The 21,416-nt window shown below is 33.2% G+C and overlaps 1 protein-coding gene across 1 annotated transcript in view; it reads right to left on the bottom strand.

Annotated features, from left to right (window-relative positions):
- Positions 1–21,416, bottom strand: part of TMEM232 (transmembrane protein 232) — a 179,140-nt gene that overhangs the window by 99,280 nt on the left and 58,444 nt on the right. Inside the window, exon 10 of the mRNA XM_069492237.1 lies at positions 7,087–7,265. Within this exon, the coding sequence (XP_069348338.1) occupies positions 7,087–7,265 (179 nt within the window). The remainder of the gene's footprint in view (positions 1–7,086; positions 7,266–21,416) is intronic.

Raw genomic sequence — 21,416 nt, forward strand, 5'->3', positions numbered from 1 at the left:
GGGAGATTTTGGTAAAAAAATAAAAAATTTCAGTGAAATATGAAGAATAAGTTCAATTGATCTAATGTACAGCATGGTGACTATAGTTAATACAAATATGTTGCATTCTTGAAAAATGCTAAGAGAGTAGATTTTAAGTGTTCCCACAACAAAAATAACTGTGTGATGTAATGTAATGTTAATATGCCCAATTTAGCCATTTCACAATGTATATATATTTCAAAACATCATGTACACAATAAATATATATAATTTTATTTGTCAATGAAAAATAAAATGTTAAAAAATGGCACCATCAAAAAAAAGAGCCCTTCCTTTTTTTCTATTTTTGGAAAATAAATCTTTATCACTAGTCCTTAATGAAATATATCCAGTCTTAAAATATCTTTGATTTCAATTATCTTGGGATGTTGGAATCTGTGTACAATTACATTTATACTATTCTCCATTGAGCATACTGCCTATTAACTAGGTGGAAATCATGGAAAGTATATTCAATTTGAAACAAGAAGTTCAACTGTGTCTCTGACATGTAGTAGCTGTTGTGACTTTGAGGACATTACCTAACATCTGAAAGTCTATAGCTTCATCTGTAAAATGGTAATCACAATAACTGTACTGTTTATTCTGATAACCTCTCCTGGCTTAATTTTTCATAAGAAAAGATACTTTGAAATCAATAGCAACATGTATCACACAAATGTAAGATATTTCAGTGAGTTCTTCACTTACTAAGGCAGTGATGAATTAATAAATGAATCCATAAACGAATGGATCAACAAAAATAATGTCTTCTCATGACATAATTTCTGATAAAATACCTTGTTCTCAAAGGTAGCATTACCGATACTATAGAATCTTGATGCTCTTTCATCTTGTCTCATTTTATGACTCCTTGCTTTCTTCCCTCCAGGACAGAAGAAGTTGTAGATCAAGATGCCAGCTCTCTCAGTAAAATGAAAGCATTCCCACATCTTTTACTATGGTTTCATTGTTACTACATTTTCTTCTCTTAAATCAATGTATCTGTTATATTGCATTCCATTGATAAGTATTTAAGGGACTATACTTGTGCAAAAATACGTCTCACTTTTCATACTCAGAATTTCCATTTATGTCAAAAGTAAAGTCACACGTGAAGGAGGAGAGAGACAGGCACTGAAAAAATGGAAACCAATACTGTTTGTTCTATCTATTTTGCTTCTCTACAGAATACATTAGAAGGATGGAAATATCATTAAGAATAAAAACAAATTTTATTTTAAAGATTGCACCATAAAATATTAACCACAAAGTGTTTTACCTGATGAGTCAAAGGTACTCTGAATAAAGTCACATACTCATTTTAGCTATCCATATTTCTTTTTGATATTTTAGGTCATATACCAGATGGCAGAAAACACTTATACATGATGACTTTTCCTAGATGTGCCAACATATGCTGCTGAATTGCCTATACAGAAAAAAACCTTGCTCACTGCAAGTCTCCCTGGAAGTATTTCAAACAAAGCACATCAATTAACATTTGTTTATTATGCCACTGTGTGTATATGACAGTTTTTGATTCCTTTCCCAAATACTCAGGCAACAGGTAAGTTTATATTGAATTTGTCACATGAAGAGCTCATGTTTAGGGATCTCCTCAGAACAGTTTTTCATTCAAATATGCTTATTAAATATCTCACCTCTCATCCAACCTCCACTAAGCAGCAAATTTTATGAATAGCTATAACAAGAATTTTAGATTATAGAATATTTTATGAGTTTAAAAATATAAGACATGAGAATAGATAATTTAGTAATGGATTTACCGGTGTTGTAGATAAATTGAGGTATTAAACACAACATTTTATTTATTAAATTCAGTAGTTTATCATATGAATTGAATATTTTTAAAGGAGAAAACAGAAAAATTCTACTTAATTCCATAAGCATTTAAATATACTCAATCTTTATGAAGTAACTCCTTCTCCTTATAATGTACAGTAGTTTATGATTAAAGCTATGGTTCATTCTGTGCAGGTAGGTAATAAGATTATTACGTAAAGAATGGTTTTGAAAGCAAATAATCAGGAAAGGAAAGAAAGAACAAAAACTGCGCTATAAACAGTCATTTGCAATAACTGAAATGAGTGGAATACATATTTTATTTTATATTGAAGTATCTGAGGCACAAGCCTTCACCGTGTAAGTGTTTTTTAGATGTCCCCTATTCCCATGTAGTGAGGAAGCACCCAACAGTTGTGAGAGAAAGCTTCTAGTTAGCTTATACCACAGAACTTGTCCAAAGAGGTACCACAGTACAATACTATGCATTGGTTCAATGGAATTTAGGAATTAACAAGTTCCTAAGGAAATATAGAGACATTTATAAATAAATAACCTTTGGAGTTTTATTACTATAAATAAGTATTGCCATGATAGTGCCAATAAAAGAAAACGAAGAAAGAAAAAAAGAAAGTCTCAACCTATCATTCTCATGTTTTACCATAAAAGTAAGCATACCTATAAAGATGTGCCCAATTTAACTTACATAGAAAGTATTCTGACTATTCCAGATAAGACAATACAATTTTAATAAATTCAAAATATTTTTTTCTAAAACATTTTACATAGAGAGCACATATGATCATTCTCTGGGAATCATTTTGGTTTGTCTTATTTGTATATGTGGCATTTGGTTGTTTAACTTAGTCTATGTTTCCGTTACTAATTCCCTTAAGAAATCAGCTTTAAAAATTTTAATAAATATGAGTGTTTATTTACTCAGTAAATTTAGGCAGGAAAGGGAAGGAGTTTTAGCTATGGAATTCAGGAAAGTCAAAAGATAACATAGGAGTAACAGAAGAACAGAGTCCTAAGTAGAGGGAAGACAGGAAAACTGAGACCTACACAAATGCTAATCACTTTGATCTTTTGTATAATTAGGTGTGGAGAATTTAAGAGAGTTAGTTTAGATATTATTACTTCTAAAACCCAATATGGACATACTGATACTCCATTTGACATTAGAAATATACCATCTAACAATAAACTGAAAAAAAAAAAAAGCTTTTATGACCAAAGTCATAAAAATGATGCAAGTAAAAACATTGGCTAGATAATGAATAAACTGAGCAATTGATTAGACACTTAAATTTATGTCTTGTCTATGCCAAGACAGAATTCTAAGACAATGAAACCATCCTTCACTATTAAATATAATAAAAAATTCAAATAAATGAAAACTGACAAAATTCAACACCAGCAGATGCTCACTAAGAGGGCTTTATTTGAGCCGGAGAAAAATAATCCCATATGGAAAGTCAGAAATTTAAGAAGGAAGAGTAATGAAAGAAACTTCTTAATATGTAAGTAAGCCTGAAGATTATTGATTGTATAAAACAATAACATATTGGTGGCTATAAATACACATACACACACACACATCCAGATATATATACATATAATTATTGTGTAAGAAATATTGTGTAAGTAAGGAGAAATAAATGTATTTAAAATATTATAAGACCATTTTATGATCCAGGAAAATATAAACTTTTTCTATATTAGACTTTAGTGGGCATTAAGCCATAAGATTCTAAATAACCCATGGTTTTATAGAAATAACAGAAATTAGAAAATCTTTTGAACTGAATGATAATTAAAATACTACTTATCACACTTCTTAGAATATTACTAGAGGAAAATGAATAGGGTAAAAATCATAATTAGAAAAGGAAAATGCTACAAATCAGTGACAAGGAATAAAGTTCAATAAACTTAGAAAAAGAACAACCCATTAAATGTAAGGAAATTAGCAGAATGAAATTAATCAAATATTAATAGAGAAAACAGAATATCAAGAGAATCAAAGGCTGCTTTTTTAAAAGACTAAGAAATTCATAACCTTACAATTGCAGATTTAAAAAGAACAAAGGCAAAAATAAGAAGAGTCAGGATTAAGAAGTGGGCATCACAACATTCTAAAGATTCTAAAGACATTGAAAATACCATAGGAAGATATTATGAGTAACCTTAGAAAATACTTTGAATTCAGGGAAATGGACAAATTCCTAGAAAATATTTCTTAAACAGTACACAAAAAGCACTAATAATAAGGAATAAATTTGATAAAATCAATAATACTACAACTTAAAACTTATATTCACGAAACAAAACTATTAATAACATGAAAAGCAACGAAAATGTACAAGAAAATATTTTTACAGCAACAAAGAGAGGGTATATAGTATATGTAAAAATTCCCATATATTGACAAGAAAAAACTCGAAGTAAAAAAATGGGATAAAATTTTTCACAGGAAATTCATATAAGAGAATATAAAAATGGCCAATAAACAAATAAAAAGATGTTCATCCTCATTAGTCACAGGTAAATGCAAATAAAAACCACAATGAAATGCCATTATACACCCACCAGAATGTCTAAGTAAAAAAGGTTGACAAAAATCTAAGTATTAAAATTTACGGTAAGGATGTTGTATTAGTTCCTAGGGATGCCAAATCAAAATATTACAAAATAGGTGCCTTGAAGATCAGAAATTTATCATTTCACAGTTTTAAGGTTAGAAATTGGAAATCAAGGTATCAGTAGGTTGGTTCTTTCAGAGGGTCTGAGTAAGAATCACGTATCTCTTCTAGCTCCTGGTTGTGGTCAGCAAGCCTTGGCATTCCTTGGCTTGTAGATGCATCACTCCAATCCACTTCTATCTTCACATGGCTCTTCCTGTGTCTCTGTTTTCATATGACTGTCTTCTTACAATGACACCAATCATACTGGATTAAGGGCCCATCTACTCCAGTATTGATTGACATTGTCTTAACTAATTACATCTCAAATAGCCCTATATCCAAATATAATCCCATTCTGAGGTAGTGAGGGTTAGGACTTCAACGTATCTTTTTGGTTACACAATTCAAACCATATCAGTTGTGAAGCAACAAGAACTTTCATACACCTTGAGAAGGCATGATCTGTTGAGGTTGAATACATTCCTCCCTTACGATCTAGTCCTCCTACTCCTCAATACCCAGTACTATATTGAGCCATATGAAATTACAGTTTCATATGGAAAAAGCCATTTGAATATCAGCTATTTCATATGAGTCACTCAGAAACACATGAAAGTTTACACCAAAAGATTTTTCCAAAGTGCTTATAGCAGATTATTCATAACAGCTTGAAATACCTACATGTCTATCAAGACAATGATTGAGAGAAATGTGAAAGATGCACAAAAACAAACTGAAAAAGCTTCCAATGGCCAAAGCTGGAACAATTTGTGCAATGACAACAACAAAAGTATTGTTGGATAACCATTAAAGAAAGAAGTTATATTCAGAATTTATAAAGACCTCTTAACAATCAATGTAATAGAAAACCCCAGAGGAAAAAAAAGATTAAAATTTTTTTTGAGTTGGCAATCCACACACAAAAAAAGGAAATACCAATGGTGAATAAAAAGTGAAAAGATACTCAACCATATTTGAATTAATGAGAAAATTCAAATTTAAACCACGAGTTATCAAAGCCTTCCCTGACCACTTTAGCTAAGTATCAACTCCCGACTCTATCCAATCACATTCCAGTGGCTTTGTTCTATTTTATTTCCTTTATAGTAGATAGCACCATTTGATATTATATTGTAATTTGTTGTTTTGAAAGTTTATGGTCAGTCTCCCTGGTCCAAAATTAAGTTATATTTGAAAGAATATAACTTGCTTATTTACAACAGCACCCAAAACAATGGCTAATGCTAACAAATGGATTAATTTCTTCCTAGTACTAATACTTGTTTATCAAGACACATTTTAATTTCCAAATGATTACAGATTTTACTCATTAACTTTGTTATTTTTAATAACAAAATTAATTATTAATTTTATTTTTAAAAATAATTTTGTTATAAATTTAATGAATGTTAAATTTAATTCAATTATTAAACATGCTCTTAGTATTTATTTTAATATTTAAAGCGAGCCTACTTGCAATCATTGATTAAACATTTATTTATTGAGCATCTACTGTGTGTATTGGGATATAGCATTGAAAAAAAACTGATGTTTTTGTGTGTCCTTCCTTTAATAAGGTAGTTCTTCAGTATGTTATCACCCATATTACAAAACGAGAATATCCTTGCATCCTCTCACTAATTAAAGGATGCCCATTAGGTTCTAAATTGTAATTTAGAAGGCTGGGAGATACAGGTCCTATTGACAAATACAATTATCAAACAGGCTGAGAGAAGAGGGGAGAAATCTTGGAATTAGAGGGCAAACCAACAAAAGAACTTTTACTTTTACCTATTTTCTGTTTATTAAAATAACTGAAGTTAGGGCCACCTTTAGCCTCTCCCTGGTCCAGTGTCAAGGCTGGTGTTGAGCCTTCTTCCTGATATTTCTGCCCACTGAACTGGAAGAGGGAAGAAACACCTGAGGAGCAACAGGTCTCTGGATTCCTAACATCCATAGAAAGCTACATCATAGAAAAGCCCCTGGCCCCTCCTACTAGAATCCTGCCCACAGCCTGCCTCTTCTGACACCTGTGAGTACGAGGCGGGGAAAGTGCCTCTACGCATCTACTCCACAGCCCATCCTAACAAATAGCCTTCAACTTAGAGGTATGTGTTATGCTCCTTAAAACTTCCATTACTTTCCTAACTTCTTCACCAAAAAAAAAAAAAGAAAGAAAGAAAGAAAAAGAAAAAGAAAAAGAAAAAAAAGAATCAGGTCCTGATATCGTACTTCTATAGAGTGTACCTAACACATCTACAGAACTTTCCAGCAAGGTAGAGTTCTGTGGTGGAATCATTCCTCACTGAGGTGCATTTCCCCCTAGATTTGTTAAATCTATTTAATTCTCCTCTATTAAAGACTTTTGGAGAACTGTTTTTATGCCACCATCTAGAGCTCAACCCTCTTATCTTTAATCAAAAATAGGTCAGTGTTCAATTTTAAAAATATATTCTCAACTATGAACTGCTAATACTCACTGACTGTGAATGTTACTTTTCCATAGAGAGAAATGACAAGCACACTTCCGGCAGATAGAAGGACCAATTTATTGCCCAATGTTTTACCTTACCTGAGCAATATTTATTGCATTTTGGATTCGTACATCTTTCTCAGAATCCTTTGTTTTCTGCAATGTTTGCCATATTATGTTTCTAAGTCCATCCTGTTCCTCATCTCCCTGAAGTACCCATGACATTTTCACCAGGTTATACACTAAACCATAGTATCCAATCCAGACCACTTGATCACCTATTTAAAAAAAAAAAAACAATCTTTGGAAATATGCCCTTTTATTTACCTTGCTAAACTATGATTGTATGAAAAAGAGGAAACCTGATTTTAACAAAATTCATGATGATAAAAAATTTTAAAATCTGAAATTCTAAGCTTTGGAAATTTCTGATCCTTCACTGCTTTTCTCCTTTAATTTTAAAAGATCAGAGATCATTTTAAAATTTCTAACCACATGAAAAGATAATCTGCACCTAACTAATATACCTCATCAATTTAAAAGGTAAATGGGTACAGAGAGAACTGCATACTGAAAACAATTCCTTAGAATTCAAGTAGAGAGGAATTTGTTCAAGGCAATATGGACACTTAGACCACCATGGTGATTTTTTTTATAATGAATTAGGGAAACAAGAGAAAAATCACTTTTGTTATAAAAAATATCAAACCTTACGAAACATGGCATTTGAACGAAGAAGAAAAAATTTTAAATAATATGAAAATCAGACAAAAATTACTGTTATATTTATAGGCTGGCAGATTTCTTTTAATATATAATATATAATAATGGTGAGAGAAAGATAACCTTAGGCTTCATGTAACTGATAAGTCAGGAGAGTAGAAAAATTTGTTACAGGGCAGCAGTTCAATGAAAAGATGATGGTCACTGATGCAATTAGACCACAAAAGCAAGAGATCAGAGTAGGGAAAGGACCTTGAGAAGGTGAGACATTATCAGACCTTCTCCAATAGTTAAATTTGGAAAAAAGTGCAGAGGAAGATATTGGGGGAATATTTCAGATGGGAGAATATCTGAAAAAAAGGTAAGCTATGAGAATAAATACTGTAATAGCTTCTTGGTTTTCTTTCATCTTCCCGTCTTATGACATACTGCTTCACCATTACTAATCCATGTTGTGCAAAGTGATCTTTCTAAATCCAATTCTGTTGCTTCTCTACTCACAACTTAGCAAAGGATTGCCATTTGACCCTATGTAAATTCTAAATCACAGAGATTTGTCTGGCTAGACAATTACAACTCTTCCTAATAGGACATCTTTTTTAGAACACATCTATCACCACTCATTCATTTCCATGACAGATAAAACTACTTGAAGTTCTAGAACATACCCTTCATTCAATCTTCCAGCCTTTGTAAAAATTTTTGCTTTTTCTTAACTGGAAGTCATGCAGTCCCAAAATGCATCCTCACTACACCTGGCTCCTATCCATTTCCTATCCTCACTATCATCCCTTCTCTTCTCTCTCCATATAGCTACCCCATGCTGAGAATCCTACTCCCAGTCCAACTATCCTAATTTTCTGGGGACTGTCCTGGTTTTGTCCTTGAAACATTCTTTCTACTAAGAAGGCTTCTCTGAATCCCCATGGCTAGCTAGGTGCCTTTGTGCTTACTATTAATATATTACAATGTGTTATGTCATATTGTAATTGCACATCTCACCTATAGACTCTAAACTACTGGAGGATAGGGAATATCTTTTACTGACTCTTACCTCTCTAGCACTTAGCACAGTGCCTACAACATAGTAGATCTAATTTATAAAAATCTGTTCACTGAATGGGGGAAGTAGATAGGGTGAACAACTGTGTCCATTTGCCTGGGCCTGAGGGGTTTCTTGGAACACAAACTTTCAAGGACAAAACTGGGACAGTATCAAGCAAATCAGGACAGTTGGAGCAAGGTAGGACTCCCAGCACAAAGGTAGCTATACAGAAAGAGAAGAGAAGGAATGACGGTGAGGATCTCAAACTGAGCTGAGGGGTAGAGTTCATATTCAAAATGGATAAGGTAAAATAGCTAAAGATAAATGGGGTCAGATTAAACAGTAGATGTTTGAGTCAAGGATAATGTTATGCTTGTTCAATGCAACGTTATATCTATTCAAGCAACAAACTGGGAAACCAATATGGGAGCTTAATGAGGTAATCTAGGTCTTTACTGTGATGAGAAGCAGGAGATTTGAAAGAAAGGAACAAGCCTAAGACACTGTGGAGAGGATCCAATAAGACTTCTTAGCTATTGGAGAGGAGGAAGAAATAAAAGAGAAAAGAGTAGTCATTTTTAAGCTCATGCGACTGGAACAATAATAAAAACCACTTGCAGAAATGAGAAGATTGCATAGAGGAGTCAGTTTTAGGAGAAAGGAGATAAATATTATTTGCAAAATGTGGCAAGGAGAAGGGGGAATCTAATTTTGAATGTCCTGTAGCTTGTTGCAGAAACATGGCTAGAATGCAAGTAAAATAGCAAGAGGTTATTGATTTGTGGGTCATTAGCTTGACTTCAATATGAGTAAGGAAACAATTATGAGTTTTTAAATTAATTCTAGAATTGTGAGCCTCAGGAAAAAAAACAGTTTTTGAAAAATATTACAAACAACACATACTGTGAATTTTAACTCATTTCTAAATTCATTTACAGACTCCCAACTTATTTACATTAATAGAAATGATTGATAAAAGTACATACAAATTACTTTCCTCCATATATTTAAAATTAATATTATTTATTGAAGAACAAATTTTATAAGATTACAATAATTGAATTGCCAACCTTAATTTGGTTTGGTTTTAGAATCCATAAGATCAACATTGAACCGTAAAATATACTCTAATTTGTTCTCAAAACTCACAAATCCTTTTATTTTTTTGTTTTCTTATTTATTTATTCAAATTAGGAGAATCCTTTTGAAAAACTATCCTAACTATGTAATTTTATTTTTTATTTATTTTATTTCAGAATATTACTGGGGTACAAATGTTTTGGTTACATGAATTGCTTTGGTACAGATTACATCAAAGTTATAAGTGTGTCCATCACCCAGATGGTGTACATTGTACCTGTCAGGTGTGAATTTAACCATCCCTTCCTTCCCCCCAACCTGTTTGATATCCGTTGAATTTTACTACCATATGTGCACAAGACTGTTGATCTATTGGTTCCAATTTAGTGGTGAGTTCATGTGGTTTTTGTTTTTCTGTTCTTGCAATATTTCACTTAAAAGGATGGTCTCCAGTTCCATCCAGGTTGTTACAAAAGGTATTAGCACACCATTTAATACTCCATGGTATACATATACCACATTTTATTAATCCATTTATGTATTAATGGGCACTTGGGTTGTTTCCACATCTTTGCGATTGTGAATTGTGCTGCCATAAAATTCAAGTGCAAGTGTCTGTTTTAATACAAAAATGCCTTTTTCTGTTTTGGGTAAATACCCAGTAGTGGGATTGATGGATCAAATGGTCGCTCTACTTTTAGTTCTTTGAGGTATCTCCATAGATGTACTAGTTTGCCATCCCACCAGCAGTGTATAAGTGTTCCTTTCACTCTGTATCCATGCCAGCACCTGTTGTTTGGGGACTTTTTGATAAAAGCCATTCTCACTGGATTTAGTGATATCTCATTGTGGTTCTAACTATATTATTCTAAAAGTGAGCTATTCACCTGTTGGTTTAAATTCCAGGGAAGAGCTGATGAATAATATTTGCAGGCAGAATCTATTACATCCAATTGACTGACAGCTAATGAAGAAACAAAAATTTACAAAGACAGATGGCATGTGTTACAACTGTCATAAAAAGTAGACTGCATTCTAATCTTCACGTCTAGACATTTGTTGAGAAGCATGCCTGCTATGAAACATCCAGGGACCAAGCTGTAGCAGAAAGCGCTCTTCTGTTCTGCTTTGAGTGACCCTGTGGCAGCTATCAAAGATGTCACTTTAAATATACTGAGAGAAAATGTGTCGTTGACTGCAGCTAAGCAGACAGTTTCCTAGGAAACAAAAAAAGCCAAACCGAAACAAAGTTCTTAATGAATTTTTAAAATTTATTAAGAAACCATGGCATTTAAAAACCAATAGTGTGAGCCTTTATAGCAATTCTTTATTTAAGTGTTTGGACAGTTTGATATCCTTTTTTGCCATGCTAGATTTTTTTTTTTTTTTTGTATTATTTTATCAATTGAATCTTCTTTACTTGTTTCTTTTTCTTTTTTTTAATTTTAGAATATTACAGGGGTACAAATGTTTTGGTTACATGTATTGCTTTTGTACTGCCTGAGTCAAAGTTATAAGTGTGCCCATCACCCAGATAGTGTGCATTGTACCCACTAGGTATGATTTCACCCATCCCCTCCCTCCTGCATGATTTCCATTGAGTTTTACTTCCATCTGTGCACGAGTGCTGATTGGTTAGATATTTAGATTTCACATTTTTGGTAAAAGTGAAATATGAATATTTCTACTTATAAGTGGGTATAGCCTTTACAATTTTGAAAAATATAATTTGATACCACAGAATCAAATGTCACTGAAAGGAAACTCAAATTTAAGATGTGGCTCCAAACACTGACTTTGTGAAATGCCATGTAAAGTGGACGAAACTAGATCAATGCCAAGAAACTAACAGCTATATAAGAACCAGTCAGCCAGCCATGCCTTTAACAAATATTTACTGAGTGAATGCTATATGCCAATCACTGCTCTTTATAGCAAAAAAAAAAAAAAAAAAAAAAAAAAAAAATACAAATAACTGCTTTCAGGACACTTAATTCTAATGCACAGAGACAGATACGAAGAAAGTAAGCAAAACAGTATCAGTTCATAATAAGTGTAAAGAGAATTATAAAAGATGGCAATATGACCAACAATGACTAGAAGAAATCTACTATAGATGGAGTGAGAAACATCTCTATGAGGTGGTGAATATTCAAGCTAAGATCTGATGGATGAAAAAGAGTTAACCATCAAAGGAGCAGGGAAAAGTGTTCCCAACAGGGAGGTTGGAAAATGCAAAGGCTTTAAACCTAGACTGGCTTGACAGTTTAGAGAAGTAGAAGAAAGGACAGAATGATGTAGTATAAGATGCTTGAGGGTCAGGGGACAAGATTGTTCCAGGTAGGTGTGCCCTTTAGAGGGGCACACTATGAATGATCACAGGCAATCTGGAGGACATAGAAAGGAGGTTGGATTTTATTCTCATTATAATAAAACCTATGGTAGCATATTTTTACTAATTCAAAACCACAAGATATTTAGTAAATATTAATCAACAACATATTCCTTTCTCCATATAATACTTTTAAAGTTTCTTTCCCCATATTTGATATAATTTTATTACCTATAGTCGTAAATCTCTAGACTTGTTTATCCTATGTATCTGCAACTTTATATCATAGCATTTTAAATAAGAAAGAGAAATGATTCATTTTATCTTTCTGGCTTCTTTGTGGAAAATGGATTCTAGGGAATGTAGGAGGGAAACAGGGAGACATTTAACTTTTTGAAGTAATCTATAAGCAAACTGATGATGACTTAGACTTGGGATGTGTACACTGAGGAATTAACCATGCCTAAAGAAAGTGTTGGCCTTTGCCCTCAGCTCCGGGAGACGATCTCATGGACTTTGGAATGTCCTGCCTGATAAAAAGTCTTTGTTTAGCTGAGGTCTTTGGGTTATGTCAAATAGTCTATGCTGAAAACATGATTTCTGGTGGTGTGGCTTGGGCCACGTGTTATCAGCTTGACCTCCGGAAGGGCCAGAGACTAGGGTCAGCCATGCAGCAGGTAGTAAACGAAGTATATGTGACTAAGCCCACATAAAAGTTATACATACTAAAGCTTAGATGAGCTTCCATGGTTGACTATACTCTATGTATACTGTCACACCTCATTGCTAGGAGAAGTGATTTTTCTCTGCACAACTCCACTAGGAGAGGAAAACGAGCAGCTCTGTGCTTGAACTCTCCTGGACTCTGCCCTAAGCACCTCTTCCCTTGGCTGATTTTAATCTGTATTCTTTCATAGTAATAAACCATAACCATGAGTAAAATGGCTTTGCTAATTTCTGTGAGTCCTTCTAGCAAATCATCAAATATGAGCATTGTCTTAGGGAACCCCAGACTTTCAGCTGGTGTCAGAAGGGAGGGTGGTTCTGGGAATCCTCAAAATGGCAGTTGCTGTCAGAAGAGAGGGTAGGTAAGGACTCCTGACCTTCTCAGGAGATAACAATAGAGATAGAGAGAGGTAGAAAATTTGGAATATATTTTGGATACATAGAAGGATGAATAGAAAGTCTAGGACACCCTTTGTCTTAGAATATTGTTATACTATGATAATACTAATGATGATGATGATATATCTATCACTATATAAGTATATAAGACATCCACATATAAATACTAGCCAAAGAGTTATTTTGCATATTTTATCATATTTTATCACAGCACATATTAAATAATATCCAGAATAAACTAAAGAGAACTAAAGTATTACTAATATGTCCATATTTTGTTGCAGGTAAGATGGAAAACCAAAAACCCAAAAATATGCTAATTCTTTTATTAGAATGTGGTAGTTGATTGAAATGTGATGGCAAGTAGGATGCAGAAATGTTGACAAATAGTTAAGAAACCGAGTAGAACTTGCCTTACTTAAAAGTTCATGATCTTTTCCAATAGTCAATTATGAAAATGTATTAATTAAAAATACTTATCTTCTAGAGTTATAACTTGGAACCAAGGATGAAAGTTGATTATTTTCTTTTCAAGAACAACTGTGATTCTTATAAATAAATTAAAGAAATATCACACATCTTATTCCTAGATTTATTTTAAATTTCACTAAACTAAATTCATACCACTGAGAGATATGTACTGTCCAAATGGAAACAGAAAATTCTCACAAGTTTTTGTATTCCAGGGGCAACAAAGAAAATAACAAAGATGTTCTTTGAAACTAAAAAAGAAATAATAATTTTATGTTTGTAAGTACATTGTGTTACATGCAAAAACTCTTTTAAAACCCATAGTCTTGAAGAAATTAAAATTCCGAAAGACATAACAAGTTTCCTAAAAGTCATTCTAACCTTGACAACTGAGCTGTAACTCATCCCAGATTTCTGGCGTCCAAAATTTCTGACACCAGTCTAGTCCAGTGAACATTTCTTCACCTAAACTGCCTTATTTGAAACTTTGAAATAATTTTGGTGTTATTTTCCCTCCTCTTCTTACTTAAATATTTCACCTTTCATGCTATCCATTTGAAAACTTTTATTCCTTCCAATCAGTAACTACTTAAGGATAATTTTAAAAAGTGAAATAAGTTTGGTAAAGTCAGCAAGATGACCAAATAGGAAGCACTGGATTCTCTTTCCCCAAATGGATACAGCGATTCAATAGGGACAAGTGGATCAATTACCACTGTGAGAAATCTAGAAAATAGTAGAAAGGCCCCTGCACCGTAGGCAAGTGTGAAGCTAGCCACACCAAAACCAGTAGAAAAGGCAGAAACATCCTCACACCATAACTCACTGTGTCATACAATTGGGAGAGAACAATTGGCTGAAAGCTTCCCAAATCTAAGAAAGGAAATGGATATCCAGATCCAGGAGGCCCAAAGGATCCTACATAAGATAAACCAAAAGAAATCCACACCAAACATATTATATTCAAACTATCAAAAGTCAAAGAGAGAATTTTGAAGGCAGCAAGAGAAAAATAACTTGATGTACAAGAGAACCACCACAAGACTATCAGAAGATTTGTCTGCATAAACTTTAACAACCAGAAGGAAGTGGGATGATATATTCAAAGTGCTAAAAGTAAAAAAACAAAAACTGCCAAACAAGAATATTATACTCAGTATAAATGTTGTTTAAAAATAAAGAACATAATTACCTGCCTCCAGAACAATAAAAAGGGGTTCAGATCTTCAAAAAATAAAAAATAAAGAAGAACAAAGACTTTCCCAAACAAAAATTTTAGGGAGTGCAACATAACTAGAACTGCCTTACAATAAATGCTAAAGGGAGTTCTTTATCTTGAAACAAAACAATGATAAACAAAAATAGTATATCATAAGAAAATATAAAACTCATCAGTAAAGGTAAATATATAGACAAATACAGAATACTGTATTATTATAATGGTGGTAGATGAATGAATTTCAATTCTAGTGTTAGAGTTAAAAGACCTCCTTAATATTCTGAAATAAAACAAAACAAAACAAAAAGAATATGGCTGAAGTGTCTACCGTATGACTGCAGAAGATCAGTCATAAAGGGTGTTGCAACTTCTGTCTTGTTCTCTTAGATTGCTTGCTTTGAGAGAAGGCAGTCCTCATGCTATGAGGATATTCAAGCAGCCCTGTGGAGAGACCCACATGGAAAGGATCTGAGGTCTCCCACCAACAGGTAGCACCAATTTGCCAGCCATAGGAATAGGCCACTTCAGCAGCAGACTGTCCAACCTCAGTCAAGGCTGTGGATAGCTGCAGCCTTGGCTAACATTGAGTTGTACTGTTATGGGATATCTCAAGCCAGAATCATTTGTCCAAGCTGCTCGTGAATTCCTTATCCACATAAGTTTTGGAAGATAATAAATGTGTATTGTTTTCAGCTAAAAGAAAAGAGTTAAAAGACAAAAGTAAAACAAATAAAAATATGTTAATGGATACACAATATAAATAGATGTTAATTGTGACACTGTAAACATAAAATGCATGGAGGGAGAAATAAAAGTGTAGAGCTTATGCATGAGGATGAAGTTAAGTTGTTTTCAACTTAAAATAGACTGTTACAAAATATTTTATATAAGACCGACAGTAGTAACAAAAAAATACCTATAGACATTGCACAAAAGAAAAAGAGAAAGGAATCAAAGTATATCAATATCAAACACACACACACACACACACACACACACACACAGAGTAAGATAAAGGAGGAAAAACGAGAAAAAGAAAACAAGTAACAAAATAATAATTACTTTAAATGTAAATGAATTAAACTCCCTAATCAAAAGACATAGAGTGGCTGGGTAGATTAAAAAAAAAAAAATCCAAACATAAACTGTCTATAAGAGTGTCACTTTATATTTAAGAGCACACACATATAGGCTGAAAGTAAAGGCATGGAAAAAGATATTTCACGTAAATGATAACCAAAAGAGAGTAAGAATGGTTATACTTATAACAGAAAAAATAGACTTTAAGTAAAATCTGTCACAAGAGACTAAGAAGGACATTATCTAATGTAAAAGCATCAATCCACTGGGAAGGTATAACAATTATAAGTATATATGCAACCAACATCAGAACACCTAAATACACTCATGTGCCACATAACAGCATTTTAGTCAATGATGATGAACTGCATATATGACAGTTGTCTCATAAGATTATAATGGAGCTGAAAAATTCCTATCAGCTAGGGACATCATAGCTGTTGCAACGTTGTAGTGAAATGCACTCTATTTTCTATGTTTAGATATACAAATACTTACCATTCTGTTTTAACTGCCTATATTATTCAGCACAGTAACACGCTATACAGGTGTGTAGCCTAGGAGCAACAGGTTACCATATAGGTGTGTATAGGTACGCTTTAAGATGTTTGCACAATGATGAAATTGTCTAATAAGGCATTTCTTAGAATATACCCTTATCTTTAAGCAATGAAAGACTGTGTATAAAGCAAACATTGACAGAACTGAAAGGAGAAATACTCCGATACAATAGTAATAATAGTAGGAAACTTCAATGCCCTACTTTCAGTAATAGAGGGAACAACAACCAAACAGAAAATCTATAAAGAAACAGCAAACTTGAAAAACACTAAAGACGAATAGACTTAACAAATACAGAACATTCAACCCCAAAAGAGCAGAATATATATTTTTCTCAAGTATACCTAAAAAATTTTCCAGGATGGATAAGATCATTTATTAGGGCACAACAAATGTCTTCACAAATTCAGTAACATTGAAATAATATCAAATATATTTTCTAACCACAATGGAATAAAACTACAAATTAATAGCAGAACAAAAACTGGCAATTTGTGTTATTTGAATAATCATTGGGTCAAAGAAGAAATTTAAAAATAAATTAAAGAAATGAAAACAAAAAGTAATATAGTAAAACTTATAGTTCAGCAAAAGCAGTACTAAGAGGGACATTTTTTGTGATCAAGAATGTAGGAAGATCTCAAACAACCTCAGTTTACAACCAAGGAACATAAAAGAGAAAAACAAACTAAATCCAAAGTTAGCAAAAGGAAGGAGCAAAGATTTTAACAGAAATAAAGTAAATAGAAAATAGAAAAACAATAGAAAAAAAATCAACAAGACTTAGTTTTTTGAAAGTACAAAAAAAACTGACAAACTTTTAGCTAAACTAAGAAAGAGAGAAGATTCAAATAAATAAAATCAGAGATGATAGAGAACACATTAAAATTGATGCCACACAAATAAAAAATGATGATGAGACTACAGCAGGTCCTCAACATAATTTTGTTATAATCTTGATGAGAATAAAGATTAATTCCTGTCTGGGGCCACTGCCTGTATGGAGTCTTCACATTCTCCCTATGTCTGTGTGGGTCTTCTCCAGATACTCCTGTTTCCTCCCACATCCCCAAAATATGCACATTACATTAATTGGCAAGTGTAACTGGTTGGTCTCTGTCTGAGTAGGTGTGTAAGGGGTGTGTGAGAGTGTGCCCTAACATGGAATGGCGTCCTGTCCAAGGTGGGTTCCCACCTGGCACACCTTGAGCTGCTCGTGCTACCTGTGACCCTGAACTGAAATAAAAAGGTTGGAAAATGAACAAATAAATACAAATTATTGTAAAATAAAAATTTGTAAAGTATGTAAGTATACATGAAATTAACTGATAGTAATGAAAGCACTCAGCAAGTCTGTAATTTATTTGTTTTTGAACTGTGCATGGTAGGAGGTGCTCCTTACAATTATTGCTTTACATATATTTATTCTTTGCTTTAACCCACCACCACTGTGACTGTCATCACTCACTGATTCACAAAAACATTGGGTAAATAATTATCTTGTTTTCATTAATCTTTCTTAAATGTATGTATAGCCTACATTTATTTGAATGTTTAATACTAGAAGTGTTTTGGGTCTTTATTTAGACATTTGGTTATGTTTTTGTGACCAGAAATATGTCCTAGGAGCCTAATTCTTAATTATGTCAATTACCTATGGCAAAATTGGTTTTGTTATACATTGTTTCACTTAAAGTTGAAGTTTCCAAGAATCCATCAATGATATTAAGTGAGGACTTACTGTACTATGAAGAATTATATGCCAACTGGATAACTTGGAAAAAATGATAAATTTCTAGAAACATACAATCTATTAAGACTGAATTATGAATAAATACAAAGTCTGAATAGACCTGTAACTAGTAAGGTCATTGAATCAGTAATCAAAAGACTTACAACAAAGAAAAGCCCAGAACCAGATGGCTTCACTGGCAAATTCCACCACTCATTTAAAAAAGAATGAATGTTAATTGTTCTCAAACTTTTCCAGAAAAAAATTGGAGAAAAGAGAACACTTTCAAACTCATTTTATGAAGCCAGTATTACTCTGATATGAAAGCTAAACAAAGAAACCACAAGAAAAGAGATGAATTCAGTAAATTTACATGATACAAAATCAACATACAAAAATCAGTTATGTTTCTATATGCACTACTAACAAGCTATACAAAAAGGAAATTAGGAAAGCAATCACATTTACAATAGCGCCAAATAGAATAAAATACTTAAGAATAAATTTAATCTAGGATATTAAAGACTTATACCCTGAAAGCCACAAAACATTGATGAAAGAAACTTAAGCAGACACAAATAAAAGACATCCTGTGTTCATGGATTGGAAGACAATATTTTATCAGGAAAATGCAAATCAAAACTCCAATGAGAGAGCACTTCACACATGTTAGGATGGCTACTATTTTTAAAAAAGGCAACAAGTGTTGGTGATGTTGTTAAGAAATTTGAAATCCTCGTGGTATGTTGGTGGGAATGCAAAATGGGGCAGGTGCTATGGAAAGCGGTATTGAATTTCCTCAAAAAATTATAAATAGAACTGCCATATAATTCAGCTATATCACTGCTAGGTATATATCCAAAGGAAAAAAAAACCAGGCTCTAAAAGAGATATTAGCATTCTCATATCCACTGCCGCACTGTTCATAATAGCCAAGATATGAAAACAAACTAAAGTTCTGTTAACAGATAAATGGATGAAGAAAATATAGCATACACATAAAATAGAATATATTCACCATTTAAAAAAGGAGGAAATCCTGTAATATGTAACAACATAGATGAACTTTGAGGATATTATTCTAAGTGAATTAACCCAGTTACAGAAAGACATATACAATATGATTCTTCCCATATGAGGTATCTAAAATAGTGAAGCTCACAGAAGCAAAGAACAGAATAGTAGCTGCCAGGGGTTGGGTGAGAGGAAATGAGGGAGTTGTCAATAAATAGGTACAAAAGTTCACTTATACAAAATGAATAAGTTCTAGAGATCTGCTGTACAGCATTGTGCCTATAGATGCAGGATTAATGTACTAGATTAAATTAGTGATTTCGCTGTGAACATATTATCAGGTTACTCTTGATGGATGGAAGGAGTGAAGAGTAAAGTGACACTAGAGTATTAGTATTCATTCCTGGAACAAATTAAATTACTAAAAAAAAATCATTCTGAAACATGCTGGAGGATCTTAATATAATTCTAACTGGTATAACAAGGAAATTTACAAGTACATAATGAGTTACTTTCATTAATAAATACACATCACCGTCTTAATTAATTTGCATAGGAAGCCTAAATCTATCTTACTTTTGTTTTCTGTTAAGATATATTATTACGAAAATTGAGTTTCAAAATGGGACATTGATGATCAGGGAAATCAATTTGCTGGTGAGTACATGTGGTGCTTATTTTTCCATTCTTGGGATACTTCACTTAATAGAATGGGTTCCAACTCTCTCCAGGAGAACAAAAGAGATTCTATATCACTGTTCTTTCTTCTTTTTTTATTATTTCAGCTTATTATGGGGGTACAAAAGTTCAGGTTATATAAATTGCCCATGTCCCACCCATCCCCCTGAGTCACAACTTCAAGCGTGTCCATTCCCCAGACAGTGCGCAACGCACTCATCATGTAGGTATACACCCATTCCCTCCCCCCACCCTCCACATCTGTCCGACACCCAATTGTTGTTTTCCCAAATGTGCACTTAGGTGATGATCAGGGAAACCAATTTGCTGGTGAGTACATGTGGTGCTTATTTTTCCATTCTTGGGATACTTCATTTAATAGAATGGGTTCCAACTCTCTCCAGAACAAAAGAGATTCTATATCACCCTTATTTCTTATAGCTGAGTAATACTCCATGGTATACATATACCACATTTTGCTAATCCACTCATGAATTGTTGGGCATTTGGGATGTTTCCACATCTTTGCAATTGTGAATTGTGCTGCTATAAACATTCGGGTGCAGGTGTCTTTTTTATAGAATGAACACCAATTGGGTATGGGACAGAGGTGGGGGTGGGGGGAGGGGATGGGTGTATACCTACATGATGAGTACGATGTGCACTGTCTGGGGAATGGACACGCTTGAAGCTCTGACACGGGGGGATGGAGGGTCATGAGCAATATATATAACCTGAACTTCTGTAAAAAAAATGAATAAAATAACAATAAAACACATAGTATAATAAATTAAAAAAAACGGCACATTGGAATGTACTTTAGCACCATAAGTACTTTGGAAATACTGCATTATTTTTAGTTCATAGATCTTTTTCCTCAGTGTTCAGCTACAGATGAATTTTAGAACATTGGATCAAATGGGATACTTTGTATTGTTTATACCTCCAAAACGTGAGCAACAGTCTCATAAAATTCTCAGCTTCTTTATTTTGAGTAAGTGAAAATCTTCACACGGTGAAAGGCTCTTTATTAAAAAGTCTAGCATGTTACTTTAGCCTATCCCAACAAAGGGAACAGTACTATCTAATCTGGAGAATAAACAGAAGGAGATAGTAGGAACCTTTTAGTTTAAACATGTATAGAGCTAGATTAAGATTAATTTTTAGGAATGACAGCAAAACTTCTTGAGAAGAGTAACAATATTTTTGAACTCTCAAAATTAATAATAACTCTTTATTCTGGTTATTTTGGGCTTTTTGAAGATCCTCAAGTAAATTTAGAGGGTGAGGTCTCTCACCTCTACAATTAATAACTATTTTCTACAGACCCCCACAGGTGAAGCTGTAATTGCTGTAGCAGTGTTGACAA

This window comes from Eulemur rufifrons, chromosome 17, assembly GCF_041146395.1.
Source record: "Eulemur rufifrons isolate Redbay chromosome 17, OSU_ERuf_1, whole genome shotgun sequence".
Classification (NCBI taxonomy): domain Eukaryota; kingdom Metazoa; phylum Chordata; class Mammalia; order Primates; family Lemuridae; genus Eulemur; species Eulemur rufifrons.